Source organism: Diospyros lotus, chromosome 12, assembly GCF_014633365.1.
Source record: "Diospyros lotus cultivar Yz01 chromosome 12, ASM1463336v1, whole genome shotgun sequence".
In the NCBI taxonomy this organism is placed as follows: Eukaryota; Viridiplantae; Streptophyta; class Magnoliopsida; order Ericales; family Ebenaceae; genus Diospyros; species Diospyros lotus.
In genome coordinates, this window is record NC_068349.1 from 38,254,464 (window position 1) to 38,270,186 (window position 15,723).

The 15,723-nt window shown below is 33.6% G+C and overlaps 1 protein-coding gene across 1 annotated transcript; it reads left to right on the forward strand.

Annotated features, from left to right (window-relative positions):
• Window positions 1–12,197: 12,197 nt before the first annotated feature.
• On the forward strand, window positions 12,198–14,814 carry LOC127787671 (phospholipase A1 PLIP1, chloroplastic). The gene is made up of 7 exons (XM_052315728.1): window positions 12,198–12,561; window positions 12,595–12,887; window positions 12,962–13,222; window positions 13,292–13,489; window positions 13,674–13,733; window positions 13,844–14,260; window positions 14,401–14,814. Exons 1-7 carry the CDS (start codon window positions 12,198–12,200, stop codon window positions 14,812–14,814), a joined length of 2,007 nt encoding a protein of 668 aa, XP_052171688.1.
• The last annotated feature ends 909 nt before the right edge of the window (window positions 14,815–15,723 follow it).

Genomic DNA, 15,723 nt, shown 5'->3' on the forward strand with positions numbered 1-15,723 from the left:
AAAGACTAGATTGAGATGATTCGGTCTCCAATCAGATCGGGATTTTCAGTTCAATCTTATCTAATATTTTGATCTAGACCAAAATTTGCACACCCCTAGCTAAAAGCTTCCCATCAAACTTTTCTTATTTTATTTTCTATCTCTTTTGTTAAATCCCTTTTTACATTTGATTCATTCAAACGTTTTAAATCCTAGACCTAAAACGACAAGAGTTGAGCCTAAAAATTTTGGTGGGAAAGTGTGGATAAGAAGGCGCATGTGGTAGGTGCCCATTTTCCACCAAGAAAAGGGCTGCCCACGCCCTGATGATCAAAGTGAATGAGTCCATGGATAACCCTAGCTATAGCTTGGAGTGACACAATTCTGTCCTTGTCAAGGTACCTAACCCTCATGTCTACTTTGTAATTTTCTTATACTTTAACTGTTATGGAGACTCCGATTCAACTCTTGTGCCATGTTCATTGTTCATTGCCCCATTTCTTTCCAAAGGCCTGCAGCATGACAGAGGCTTGACTTTGGTCCTTGAGACAACGAAGTGGTTCGGAATGGGATTTGGTTTAGATTAATCATAATCTATCATGCCATTGGACTTCTCAAATCCAGTGGAATCTGTCAGCAAGGTCCCATGTGCTTAACCTTGTACCTTCCTAATATTGTTTGTAATTACAAATTATTGTCATTGAGATATGATAATTAATTTATTATTATGGAAGAGTATAATTTCTAGTTTTTTGAGATATATATATATATATATTTGTAAAAAAAAAAGTAGAATCAGGGGTGCGGAGTGTCTTTTGTGCGGTCTTTCTAATGCCTAAATTAGTCTCTGTAAAATAGTATATAAAAATAAGAGAAGCATAGTTCGAGAAGAGTTCTGATCATACATTTATCGAAGAGTTTAATAAAGTTGATTGATAAAAAAATATATACATATTTCTAGATCTTATATTTTGAATTTTTAAGCAAAGACATCAAATATGAGTTCACATATTCTTAAAATATTTGTAGACTCGAGGAAGGTTCTCAGACACTTAGGAGAGACCCCAGGAAGGTCTCCTAGGAATACCCGAGAGCGACATTTGAGAGAATCTCCTAAGGAATATTATATCAGGAATGTTGCTTGAACTTTTTTCTTTGGCCTATTTTGAGATTGAACCTATTTTATTGGACACAACACAAATTAAATATATATAGTAGATAAAATCAATTAACATCTTTTTGTGAATCAGATTAATACATGTATATAAAGTGAAATCATAAAAATCATGATTTTTTAAATAGTCAAGATATTTTAGTACAACGTCTACTATAATGAAAATTATTTCGTTCTTAGTGACAATTTCATAAATAACCTAAAATTAAGTGATATTTTTGTCAAATAATCATATAAATCAATTTATTCATTTAAAAATAAAAAAAACTAGTGGTAAACTAAAAATCAATTCTTTTAAAAACAAAATGCAAAGAAAGGTTTAAAAAGGGAGATGTGAGGTCCCTTTTGAGGCCTCAAACCCCTCCCCTTCCGACAGCATGCCAAAGTGATTTTATGGACTAAGTTTTTATTTAAATCAAATCATCTTATTTTAATGAAAATAGATGATTTTTACATTCATATTTTGAGTTGTACTGAGTTATAAATTTATTTTAAGGGTTTTAAAGATTTTTAGTTGGAAAGCTTGAAAGTCTTTTTTTTTTTTCCTCTTCTTTTAAATTTGATATTTCAGAACGAATTAAAAATTTAAACTACTTAATACGAGTTATGAATTAAATTAAATTCAATTTGTAAAATGAGTACGCACGCAAGGACTCCACATTAATAAGTGTTTAGGTGAAACACGATCATATTAGAGATAAACTTCATTAACCATCGCTTAAGAGAATAATCTCTAGTGAATTTAAAAAAATAATAATAAAAGTAGAATAGCAAGTGAATGAAGGTTTTGAAAGTAAAATATGAATCGTAAGGATTTGTGAATGATTTTTATCGGGAAATATTTTAGATTTTTTTTTTAAATTATGACATGAAAACATACTCTAAAAAAAATATTTTAATATGAATTTACAATTTAAATATTATGAATGACACTCATTTTCACACATTATATTTGATAAAAATTTATAGTTTGAATGTGTTAGCGCTCGAACACAACAATAAATTTATTGACTAGAAACGTCATCGTTAAATGCTTGAAGTTTGTGAGAAAGAAAATGATCAGAGGTGCAAGAAAGTCTCCACTCAAATACTCTGATATTTAAATCAGATAATGAAGACTTGAATGTTGTATTAAAATTAGTATTAAATATATATTTTTTTTAAATAAAGAGTTTTTTTTATAGAGGAACATATAATTTTTGAAATCTTTTGAAATTAGGATTAATATTTATTTTAATATTTCAAGTCCCATTAAAATTATAATTTTTTATAGATAATACTTATCTTTTTCTTATAATTCTCAGAGAAATTTTCGAAAATCAGAGTTATCCTATTTGTGTTTTGTGTAGGACCTCAATTAAGAAAAAATTTACATGTCAGTTTACTGTCTCCCTGAGATAGAAATGATCACTTAGTATAAGTCTTTAAGAGACCTATTGGTCTCCCAACCTTCTGCTATCAGATAGTCATAAGGCATCGATTTATTCTTTTTTGAATTTTAGTCTTGTTGGGAGACTTTATAGTCTCTCGGTTGTGATTGATCTCTCGTTTATGGCCCATTTTTAGGAAACTATAGTCTCCCAATTTTTTAATTTTGTCAAAGAATTTTATATTTTTAAATTTCCTTAATTATTTTGAACTTTTTTGAGTATTTTTTTGGTCTTTTAATATGACACATCATAATAAAATTTGGCAAATTATTTCTAAATTCCCTTGCCTTTATATTGTGGTTGTCTTATCTCACCTGCCAAGTGGTCCAAAATATAGTGGTTGAAGGTGGGACAAATTAGTGTTCCAACTACAATGTGCGAGAACAGACAAACATCTTATGGAAGATAGAGCTTTATCTATTGCACAAAAGGAAACAAACAAAAAATAAAATAAAAATGGAGGTGAGAGTTGCCAAACCAACACACCATTATTGGGATTATTGAAGAAACCCATAAACTGGCCAATCCAATTGCATATCCTAAGGATCTTAATAAATGTGTCCCCAAAGCATCACAATACACCATTTTTGTAAGGGCCCCCCCATGAAAACTTAATTTGACACCTCTTCCAAACACTTCCAAGTGATGTTATGCTTCAACAAATTAAAGCTTGCTATGCTTTCCTACTTGACTAATCTTGTCCTTCTTTTAGTAAAGTGTCAGGTCACAACATTAACACACTCGAAAACAATGTCAAGATATAGAAAAGGGAAATATATATATATATATTCTTTTTCTAAAGAAAGGACTATTACTAAAGAAAGTGGATTGGGTGTAGAGGAAGAATAATATATTTGTCTTTTTTAATATTTTAATGTCACTTTTGAGTGTGCTAGTATTCTTATCTAGATAATTCTTAAATAAAAAAAAAAAAATTGCCACCCAAAGAGAATATATAAGTAATGTTGTATTTGAAACATAATAATAAATTTATTAATTAGAAATGTTGTTGTCAAATCGTTTAGACTTTGCAAGAAAGAGAATAATTAGAGGGACATGACAATTCTCACTCAAACACGCTAATATTTAAATCAGAGACTGAAAATTTGAATGTTATATTGAAATTAATATCGGATATATACCTCATTTAGAATAAGACTCATCTATTTATAGATGAGTATGGAGTTTTTTGAGATCTATGAGAATTAGGATTTTTATGAATGATGTCTATTCTAATACTCTAAGATCTATTAAAATTATAATTTTTATGAATAATGTCTATCTTTTTCACATAACTCTCCGAGAAATTTTCGAATACGAAAGATATCATGTTTGTGCTTTTATTCAAGAGCCCCAAATTAAGGGAAATTTTACAGAATAAGCTTCAGAAGCTTGATTATAGTCTATAAATTGAAACTTTGTTATAATCTTCGGGAGACAATAATAGTCCCTCATAGCACGAGTCTCTTAGAGATCGTAATGGTCTTCTTGCGATCTCCAAGCATTTTGATAATCAAGAGATCATAAGGATTTTTTAGAATTTCGATCTCTGGAAGACCATAAAAGTCTCTTATGTATTTCGATTTTTCAGTCTCTTGGTGTTTTGATTTCAATGGTCTCCTGGTATTTCAGTTATTTGGAAAATTTATATTTTTAGTTCGAATAGTTATTTTGGGGTTTTGAGATTTTTTGATCTTTTAATAAAATTTTCAAGTAAAAAAAAATATGGGGGTTGGATAGGCATTTGTTGTATTCGCTTTCTTATTTGTTTAGTTAAAAGGAAATGAGTTGGTTGATTTGGTTGAAAATGATTACCTTAATCTTAAACCAATGAATAATCCTTAATGATTTTTACCTCCTACTCATGTGTTTGTAGCACTTCAATATGACTATCTTTTCTAGGTTGCTTAGAAGACAAATTTGGAAAAAAAATAAAAAAGGTAGAATAATGATATTTTGGGAAAATTGTAGTTGATTGATTTGTTTTGGAATTCACATTTTTTATGAATTCTTATTGGAATCTACATCGACTTCTCATTCATTAAATGGGTGTTAAAAATTCTTGTTAAGGTAATGTTGATTAAAATGAGTAAGATAATATTATATAAAAATAATATTAAAATATTTTTTAGATCAAGATATGAAATAGTTAAAATAAGACTGAGAAGTATTTTAATATTTTTATCAAATTATTTGTTAAATTTTTTAGAATACACTAGATGACGTATTTGTTATTTTTTTTTATCTGTAAGGTTCAACATATACTTATCTGGAGGAAGGAAGGAGATAATCATATTTGAAAAATGTTAAATAAGAAGTCACATGACTTACTTTTCAAGAATCGTCATATAAGTTTAACAAACATGTTAGAAATGAAAAAAATTAATAATACTTTTCATATCTTATCTTTTATAAACTTTCAAAGATACATTGTGTAATATAAATCCAACTTTTGAAACAAAGTACTTTGTAAATTTGTACCAAACCTAAGGACCGTACGCTATATTGCCAATTCAATATTTAATTAGATTAGATACATGAGTTTGAATCTTGAAGTTTAGTTAAATGAACATTGGGGTTGTAGTTTAATAATGATGATACCTAATACTATTAGCGAGGTTTAGATCTCGAGGCGGAGTTCAATGAACTTTAGTTATTCTCCCACTAAATTCTAAATAATATAATGTTAGTTACCAAAAAAGGATGAATTCTTGTCACTTGTTGGTTAGCCTCTTATCTCTTTTGATTTGATTCAATGGGCTTCTGTATGGCTTTCCATTGTAAGTTTGGGCCAACAGATATTGCAGTGTGGGCTGACTCAAGCTTGGGCCAAAGCCCTGTAAACTATTCAATAGTAGAATTCGCTATTGCAGGTGATGCTTATCTTATTCGATCATCGATCATTGACTTCTTATGATTTTTTAAAAATTTCAAATTCTAGATAATCTTAATGAAGCTTTTTACACGAATCAAAAATAAAATGAAAAATTTTACTTCTCATTCTTAAGATTCAATGAATTGACACCATTTATTATTATTCTTAGTTCTACAATCTCTTAATTGTTGGGCTTCATTGGAACCTAATGACTTGATCGACGAAGTTACTCAAATATTTACGTAATTTTAATAAAAAGTTGGTGTTATTTTTAAAAATAAAAAAGTAAGGAATATATTGTCATTAAAGAAAAAAAAATATACAAATTTGAAGTATTAGGCAAAGAGATGTATTGATAAGCCAAACAAGACAAGGAAGCCAAGAAATTGCCAAAGAAAGAAGCGTAATGCCATCGCCATGTAGCCGGACATTTGGCGTGCCACCACTTTCCCTATTTGATCAAAATGCACTGGCAGGTCTCCTTTAATTTATATGCCACATCTCAACCCTAACAATTTGACGTGTTATTATAAATTTTAACGTGTTATGTCAATTTATAAAAATTATTTATTAAATTTATTAGTGGATATAATATTTTTAAATATACAATACGTAGATGCATATGTAAGAATGACAAAAAAATTGATGAACTGTCGAAACATAACCAATCTACTACTAAGGAATATTATTGTGTTATTGTTCCATTGAGATTTTTCATTACTTCATCCGGAACATGAAGACAATGGCAATGCTTCATAATGGTCCAAAAAGATACTTGCATTGTCTTGTTCAATATGCGGACATACTCTCCTTGGAGTTACAAAAGAAGATTAAAATAGGCAATTGATAATGCTACAAATCATACAAAATCGATGAGATGAATGCTAATGCTAAGCTTTTAATGGTTGTACATATTACATCTTGAGACCAAAGCTTCAAGTGATAGAATTTTAGTTTAAAATGCTTGCCAAAAGAGTCTCTCTTTTCAAGTTTTTACAAAACTTTTGTTTCGTTTCATTATTATCATACTGTTGAATCTTCTTCTTTTAGTACTTAGGAGTTATAATCCGTTTCTATCGAGATAAATTAGTTAAGTTGAGGTGAATTTTAAAAGTTAGTTATTTGAGTTGAAGTAAATTAAGATAATAAAATAACATAAAGTGAAATATGAATATTAATATATATATATCTATGTAACAAAGGATAAAGAACATGAAAGGAAATAAAATTTGTATAGGCTATTTTGTAGAGACAAAATTGGGTTTTGAAAATTTGTTGGCTTTGCGTTGAAGAATCTTAAAACTCTACTATAGGATTCGACGATGTTGAATTTAAGTCTGTACAACTCATCTAATTGAACCCATTTTAATTATTTTTATTTTACTAAACACGTAATTAAAGTGTTCATATCCTATCTCAACTTTAACTCACATGTGAACTCAAATTTAAACACTTCTTTAGTAGTTTATATATAAAAAAAGGTTTTACTACCGAGTGTCCCGTGACCTTTTGTAACACCCCAATTCTCGGGAGCGTTAATGTAACGTAAGATTCCGGGGATAAATTTTTTTTCAAACAAAAATCCAACACAAAAACCATTCCCCGAAGATCCCGTTACACCTTCTCAGTATATCAACTATGAACCATTAATAAACCAAGACAGGTTCACCAACACAAATGCGGAAGCTAGATCGAAACCTCAACAGGTCATAACCAAAACCACTTTATTTATATATAAAGTTGCACCAACGTTTACATGACGTTTTCAAAAGTAAATAACATAACTGAAAAGACATAATGTAAACTATCCGCTAATCGCCGTCATTCCTCGACGATTCCTTTCCCTTTTGCACCGCTGCCTTCACCTGGAACGTTTGAATATTCCAGGGACAAAGTCCAAATTAGATGATGAATCATCTAAGTGAGAGTTCAAAACACATTTTTCATGAATAATGCAAGACATGAAATAAACCAATATACCCGGTAAGCCCTAGCTCAAGAGAATTCCCACGCGCTTAACCCTACCATGGGGAAAGAGCAATCTCTCTAAAAGCTATGCCACCACACCGACTCGACGACACGACGACGCGACGCGATTCTAGCTTAAATGGGGCTGCCAACGCATCTCACCAGAATACGTTCCCACCTTAAGCATCCAGGAACCACCATACAATCCCAACTCCAAAATTTCACATGGACCACCTAGTCGTCCTAGTGCAACTTCCCTGGCCAAATGGCCTGGCACGGAAATCAAGGCGGCTATCCTGACATGCACACCTAGCATCAGATACCCCTATTATTCCGTCACGCCCTTGGAGAATTACGGCTACACTATCCAGACAACATCCTAGGCTGACATCCCACATGAACAACACAGTATGGACCACCTAGTCGTCCTAGTGCAACTTCCCTGACCAAACGGTCTGGCACGGAAACTAAGGCGGCTATCCTGACATGCACACCAGCATCAGATACCCCTATTATTCCGTCACGCCCTTGGAGAATTATGGCTACACTATCCAGACAACATCCGAGGCTGACATTCCATACGTACACATAAAACTCAAGACAATGCAACAACTCACAATTCACAATTCAATGCATCGTATAAACAACATTTATAAAATGCAATGCACAGTTCAAAACGTTTAGGGACAGACCTCCCTCATAAATCCAACCGTCACCGGTTACCATTTTAATGCACAAAACCATTTTGCATGAAATCACCATATGTTCAGATAGAACAAGCCAATAAATCAAGTTTTGGAGGAAAACCACTCACAAGAAAGCCAAATTTTGGTAGCGAACAACTCACCTTGAACGAAACTCAGAACACCTCGAATCTTGTGCCCAACCTCAATTTTCGTGCAACTCCTCAAGTCTTTTAACCAAACCACCTCCTTACAGGTCCTCACGCGCTGCCTAAGTGCTCTACGCGTGTGATGCCTCGCGTATGCTTTAAAAACCCTCTATCCACTAAACCCGAAGCACTCTCGTCTAGCACAAATGTATCACAACTTCGAATGAGAGAATCCTTAGCCTTGAGCCCCTATTTATATGTTTAGGAAACTTAGCCACCAAGAAATATATATTCTGCAATCATTTCAAATCTTTTCCAATCATTCCAAATCTTCTAATATTTTCTATAATCATTCCAAATCTTTTGATATCTTTTGCAAATCATTCCAAAATCTTCTAAGATTCTCTGCAATCATTGTAAATCTTCTATAATCATTCAAAATCTTCTAATATCTTTTGTAATCATTCCAAAATCTTCTAAGATTCTCTGCAATCATTGTAAATCTTCTATAATCATTCCAAATCTTCTAATATCTTTTGTAATCATTCCAAAATCTTCTAAGATTCTCTGCAATCATTGTAAATCTTCTATAATCATTCCAAATCTTCTAATATCTTTTATATATTCATTCCAAAATCTTGTAAGATCTTCTGCAATCATTGCTATCCAAATCAAATTTTTTCTTATCCAATCAAATCTTATACAAATCTTATCCTTAAAGTCATCATGAGCCTTCATGAGACTTCATCCTTATCTCTAAAGTCATTTATGAAGCTTTTTTCTTGAATCTCCCAAATGCCCCTAGTAAAAAGATTTCAAGAATTACACTTTGGCCCGAACTTTTGGATAATTACACTTAGACCCTTTTCAACATGGTCCCCGGGCTAATTTTTAATTGCATTTTAGTCCCTGAAAAATGGACTAATTGCGCTAATGCCCCTAATTTTTCGGTAAATTACACTTTTACCCCCAACCTCAAAAATTACGATTTTGCCCCCGGCTCAAAAACTGAACTTCTCTTTAAAGACCTTTATAACCCTTTGAAATATCCCAAAACACTCTCTTTAAAATTCCGAAAAAATATCGTTTCGATCTCCCTCCGTTAATTTCGAAAAAACTGCACTTAGGCCCGAATCTTCGTTTTAGCTACAAACCCTTTTGTTTCTTCCAAAAACTACTGAAGGGTTACTCTATATGCCAAATATGAACTTCCTTGGGGTTCCATTGACTTCCCGGATGCCCCGTACGATAATTCGGTATTTCAGCCTAAATCACAATTGCCTTTTTTTTAGCTGTACCGGGAACCGTTCCCGATCCAACTTCTTTTGATGCCTAAAATCATAACTCGTATTACTTGTCGATACTATACCATTTTCCTTGGCTATCTAGGGTCCAGGGTACTCCCTCTGACTAATTCGATCGTCCAAAGTTGCGTTAGTGTACCCTATAGTCTTATTTTCCACAAAGTCCATTTATGCCCTTCATCAAATATTATTTATGACCTCAAATCATTCTCGGGTATTACACCTTTGTTAATATAAACACAAAGACTACTATTTTTAAACACAAATAACAAAGACATTTGATTAATTATAAGTTAGTGTGGTGAGTTATATTCATTTAATGAATCTCAAGGGCACTTGTTAACAAAATTCATAAGAAAACGAAAATACTATTTAAATGGCCAAATTCATATTTTTTGTTTTATACTTTTATGTTTTTTGTGTGTAATTATTTAAATTTTTTGTTATTTCGATTATGCCCGTGTATATATATTTTTGAATCAATTTATTTTCTTTATTTTGACATTTTTTCATGTGGTAATTCGCACTTTTCGTAGCTTTAGTTATACCCATATACCTGTAATTTTGAGTCAATTTAACTATTATATTTGAACGTGTAAAAAAAATGGGCTAAATTGACTTATCTTACTTCACTTTTTTTTGTTATACGACAAAATACAACGACTAAATTAATTCAAAAATACAGATATATGGGTATAATTAAAATAATAAAAAAATTAAGTTGTTACAAGAAAAAAGTTAAAATATTAGCAATAAATTGATTAGAAAATATAGATCTAAAAATGTAATTGAAACAATGAAAATATAGAATAGTCACATAAAAAAAGTGAAGGTACAATCATACAAGGGCAAAAAAATGAAATTTTGGCATATAAATTGACACTCTACATTGTTGATGTTTTATACATTTATATTGATATAACATAAAATATAAAATATTTATAACATCAAAGCTAAGTTTTAAATAATAACATTTCCATATATAAAATAAAACTATCTTTATCTGTGCACATCACTCAGCGTGGGTTTCCAGGCCACCCTCCTTGTGCGGAACATCACTGAATCCTTGTGTTCATCACTGCTAATGCAACCTTCTGGAGTCCTAATTAGTAATTACCATAAAGGTTAGAGGAGATAATTTTTATTAATTAGTGTTCCTAGGATACATAAACTACTGGTCCTTGAGGAGCTGAACATATATAACCATCCTAGGATAAACTATGCATGGCCCCACCCACCCACCCACTAGCAAATGGGTTAATTACTTAGCATATTTAACTTGACGTGCCTTCTTAATTAATATGGATTTTTTGTTTAACCAAATGGGTAATCATAATTAATTCCTATATCTATATATGTTACATTTTTTCAGGCATTTATTTAGAAAGAAAAATCCAGCACCATCATCGCGGCTTATATATATATATATAGTTAAAAGAAAAGGTGAAACCCATATTTTTTCTTTATAAACTTTATGTGAAAAACTTATTACTTCTCTGAATTTTAAATTTAATCTGTTAAATATTTAATTTCTATAATTTATATTTATTAATTACCTAATTCTATAATTAGTATTAAGACTGTAATAGATATGTTATTAAGGAAGTGAAAACAAATCAGGAAAACTCTCAACGATCGTCAATTTACAAACTCACCAATATATAAGTTGTGGGTCGCCGACCATAGCAAAGAAAATGGGCAAGGGTGGGTCACTAGTTGAAGTAAAGAGGAAGGGAAATGGTGAGTCGGTCGCGAGTTGTCGGTTGGAGTAAAGAGGAAGAGGAATGATAGGTTTGTCATAGATTGCTGATCGAATAAATGGGAGGGTGGGTTGGTTTCAACTTACGGGTCACTGATCGAAGTAAAGAGGAAATGTTGGGATCGATTGAGATGACAATAGCTGAGGGAGGACTCAATTCTTCCATTCGAGTCAATGAAAGATAATAGATAGAGCAAAGATGATGGCTAAAGGCGTAGAGGAAGACGAAATGAATTATTAGTTCACTTCAGTTCTTTTATTATTCATTTCTTATGTTTTTCTTATTTTTAGCTCATTTTGAGTATTATTTTAAATTATGCTAGGCAGTTAGTAGATGTAGATTATAAATGTTAAGTATTTAATAAGTTAACTTTAAAGCTCACGTACGAAGTAATACGCCTTTGATGCAAAATTTAGGAAGAAAGATATGAGTTTGGGCTAAAGAAAATGCTTATATGGTATCATTCTAATGGCAGTTAATTTCTCTAAAAAATTGTTTATAGAACTAACTAGCACATAGGGAGAGGGCAAGAAGTTAATTGAATGGCCATTAAAGCCTTCTCAGTGTCCAATGAGAAGCATTTAGAATAATCTTTACGAATTAGTCTCTTGCATATATATATAGTTTAATTTAATGTTAATGCTATTATCATGTTGCAAAGAGGGAGAGGGTTCTGTCTTTGATATTCTCGTTCTAAACATCTAATATTCTCGTTGCAAACAAAGGTGTAGTTTGTCACCTTTTGCTTCTTTATATGGTCTATTCTATATATTCCGCCTTCTGTTCCTCTCCAGAGCTTCAACACTCCTCGGGCTCGGAGAAGGGGGGAGAGAGAAGCGAGGGAGATAGGGAATCAGCTTAAGCTTGTTGATGAGATGACGGTTAGTCATTTGACAGTCATGACCCTGGAATGCGCCTCGTTGTCCATGACTAGCTCTCCGGCTGTGGCAAAGGACACGATCAGAGAACCCAACGCTCTCTGCCGATCCATCTCCTCCAAGGACCTGTGCCGACGAACCAGAATGAGAAGGTCATATTCTGACAACCACATTCATGCCTCAGCAGCACGGCCAAAGCTCAGAAACAGCCGCTCCATTGGAATATTCAATTTCCAATTCTCAAGCTCAATCATCCCAAATTCACTTCCTTCGTTTCTAGTTGATCCAGAGATGAGCAAGGAGATGAAGACGAATGAGAGCAAGGAGATGGATGTGAGGTTGGAGAATTCACTGGAGGGCAGTGACAGTGAGACGGAGACGGAGACAGAAACAGGGAAGAGAGCGAATTGGATCGAGAGGCTGTTGGAGATTCGAAGCCAATATTGGAGAGAAAGGCAACAAAAGCACAGCATAGATGACGACAGAGAGCCTGATCAGGATTGCGGCGAAGACAGAGATGAGGGTGGTTGTGAAGTAGATTATGACGACGAAGAGGATGAAAGCAAGATGAGTATTGATTGTGAATCGTTCTCGCGGTTGTTGGTTCGCGTCTCCAGGCCTGATGCCAAGGTTTTCTCTCGGCTGGCCGCCCTATGCAACAAGGCTTATGCGATACCGCAGATAAAGGTACACTTCGTCTTTACTTGGGGCCTGACCCGACAAATCAAGGGAAGTAATTTGGTTCACTAATTAATGTGCAGGCCATGGATTTAAGAAGATCTCACAGCCTAATCCTTGTAACATCGTCCTTGGAGAAGAAAGCAAAGGCAGCTATCTTGAAAGAGAAATTTGATCAGGATTCCACTACTTGTGCACCCGTGGCTTCCTCTGATGCCACCAATGAATTGGATCACAAGAAGGCTGCAGAATCTGAGGAAAAGCATATGAACCCTGCAGCTGCATATGAGATTGCTGCTTCTGCGGCATGCTTTGTCCATTCTCGCGCCAAGGACCCTTTATCGGTTGGTTCTGAAGCCAAACAAAAAGGGGAGGATACAGCTTCAAACGATGATGAAGACCAACAACATCAGGAAGAAAGCTCTACCCCTCGAGTATATGAATCGGAAGTGGCCGCTCAAGTGGCAGAATCAACAATTACTGTAGTGGTTGCTGCAGGCGAGAAAGAGAAGCAGAAGGCAGCTAAGGACCTTCAATCACTGCATTCTTCTCCCTGTGAATGGTTCGTTTGTGATGATCCAAGCACGTACACTCGGTGTTTTATCATCCAGGTAAGGCGATTCGTTATGTTCTGTAACACCAATGTCCAATAGCTCTTGTATGGATTTCCTTAGATACATATATATCTACCCAACAAACTGATCAGTTACTAGCATTTTCTATCATATATATGGAATACCATGATACGAGAGATTTGTCAAATGCTTGACCTTTCTAGTTGTTCATGATTTACAGGGATCGGATTCTTTATCATCATGGCAGGCGAACCTCTTCTTCGAACCTACTAAATTTGAGGCAAGCATTTATATACTGCAAGTGTACTGAAACCTTCCAGCATTTTACTTCAGTAGAGAAACTAAATTACAAGAACCATTCACAATTCTATATATTGGTCTTCATTGCAGGGGACGGAAGTGCTTGTTCATAGAGGAATTTATGAAGCTGCAAAGGGAATATATGAACAGTTCATGCCGGAGATTATGGAGCATATGAATCGACACGGGGAGCGTGCAAAGCTTCAGTTCGCCGGCCATTCCCTTGGGGGCAGTCTCTCACTCTTAGTCAGCTTGATGCTCTTAACAAGGGAAGTTGTTAAGCCCTCTGCTCTCCGACCGGTTGTCACCTTCGGTTCACCATATGTGTTCTGTGGAGGTGAAAAGATCCTTGATGAGTTGGGGTTGGATGAGGACCATGTTCACTGTGTGATGATGCATAGAGATATCGTCCCCAGAGCATTCGCCTGCAACTACCCCGATCGCTTCGCACAGCTCCTGAAACGCCTCACTGCCAAGTTTAGATCCCACCCATGCCTGAACAGGAAGGTAAGAATCAACCCCCCCTTGACAAGCTTTATGTATAAATCACATCTTTCATCTCTAAAGCCTATAGCTAGTTCTAATTAATTAATTTCCCTTTCATATTTGATACTGATCCATACCATTCATGTTGTTTATATATGCAGAAACTGTTGTACTCTCCTATGGGTAAACTGTTCATTCTACAGCCTGATGAGGACTCTTCTCCACCTCACCCTATGCTTCCTCCCGGAAGCGCCTTCTACATGCTGGAAAATAGCCGATGCAGGTTCGCAAAGAGTGCGATCAGGGCCTTCCTTAATGCTCCCCACCCTTTAAAAACTCTAAGCCACCCTACAGCCTACGGTTCAGAGGGCACAATAAGAAGAGACCATGACTCAAAAAACTACCTAAAGGCTGTGACTAGCGTCCTAAGGCAATGCCCAAATGGGATTGCAGTCAGGAAGCCAACCCAAGAAAGAAGCTACTTGTTGCCAATCTTGACGTCGCAATCGCCACATGCATGGAGCCATAAACATAATCTCGAAGATCCCAGGCTGGAGGTGGTGACCGGCGCCTGAACCGACGTTCCTCTGGAAGGATTTTATAGGTATAGAATTTATAAGTAAATATATATATATATATATGTTCATAAGATCTCAAGTTCGTGAGAGTATACAATTATTATTTCTTTTCACCTTTTTTGGTCATCTGTTTCATGTAAATTCAGCCTGAAGATTGAACTTCTTGCTGCAATCTGTATCTATATGTCATTTATCAACTTTATGGAGGTACAGTTACTAATAATTTCAATGGAATGTTTTAACATATTATCAAAATTGTGAAAATTCCTTATGTGCTTGAGACCCCTTTTTTTAACTATGACGCGTATAAAAAAGGCTTTTTAGTTGATTATATATGCACATATATATATATATTATACTTTTTCCTTTATGTTTGACAATTTTACGGACAAACAATTGTTATAAACTTATATATTACACACAAATTTATAATAATTTTACCCAAATTGCTAATAGTGTTACTTAAAATTAACAATAAATTTATTAACTACTATGCACTATAGTTAATTATAGATTAAATGTTATGAACTCGTGTATGTGATCAATATATAAGAATTATTATCAAACTCATTTGTGGGCATAGCATTTTGGTTACTATAATAAAAATTATTGGCCAATCATCATAAGGCATACTGAGGCTTTTGTCAAATGATAGAACAATAATAATATAAAATAAATAAAAAAATTAATAATATTTATCTAAAATAATGAGATTAAGGGTAAACATTCGGTTAGTTTAGTTATAAAACAGATTAAAATGCTAAAACCAAATAGACTGAAGTGGTATAAAAAATTAAACAAATCAAACACATAAAAAAAATCGAACAAATCAAGAATAGAATAAATACAAAAGAATCAAACCGATTGAAAAAATCAAAAAAATAAATTTTTTGGGTCAATTTAGTT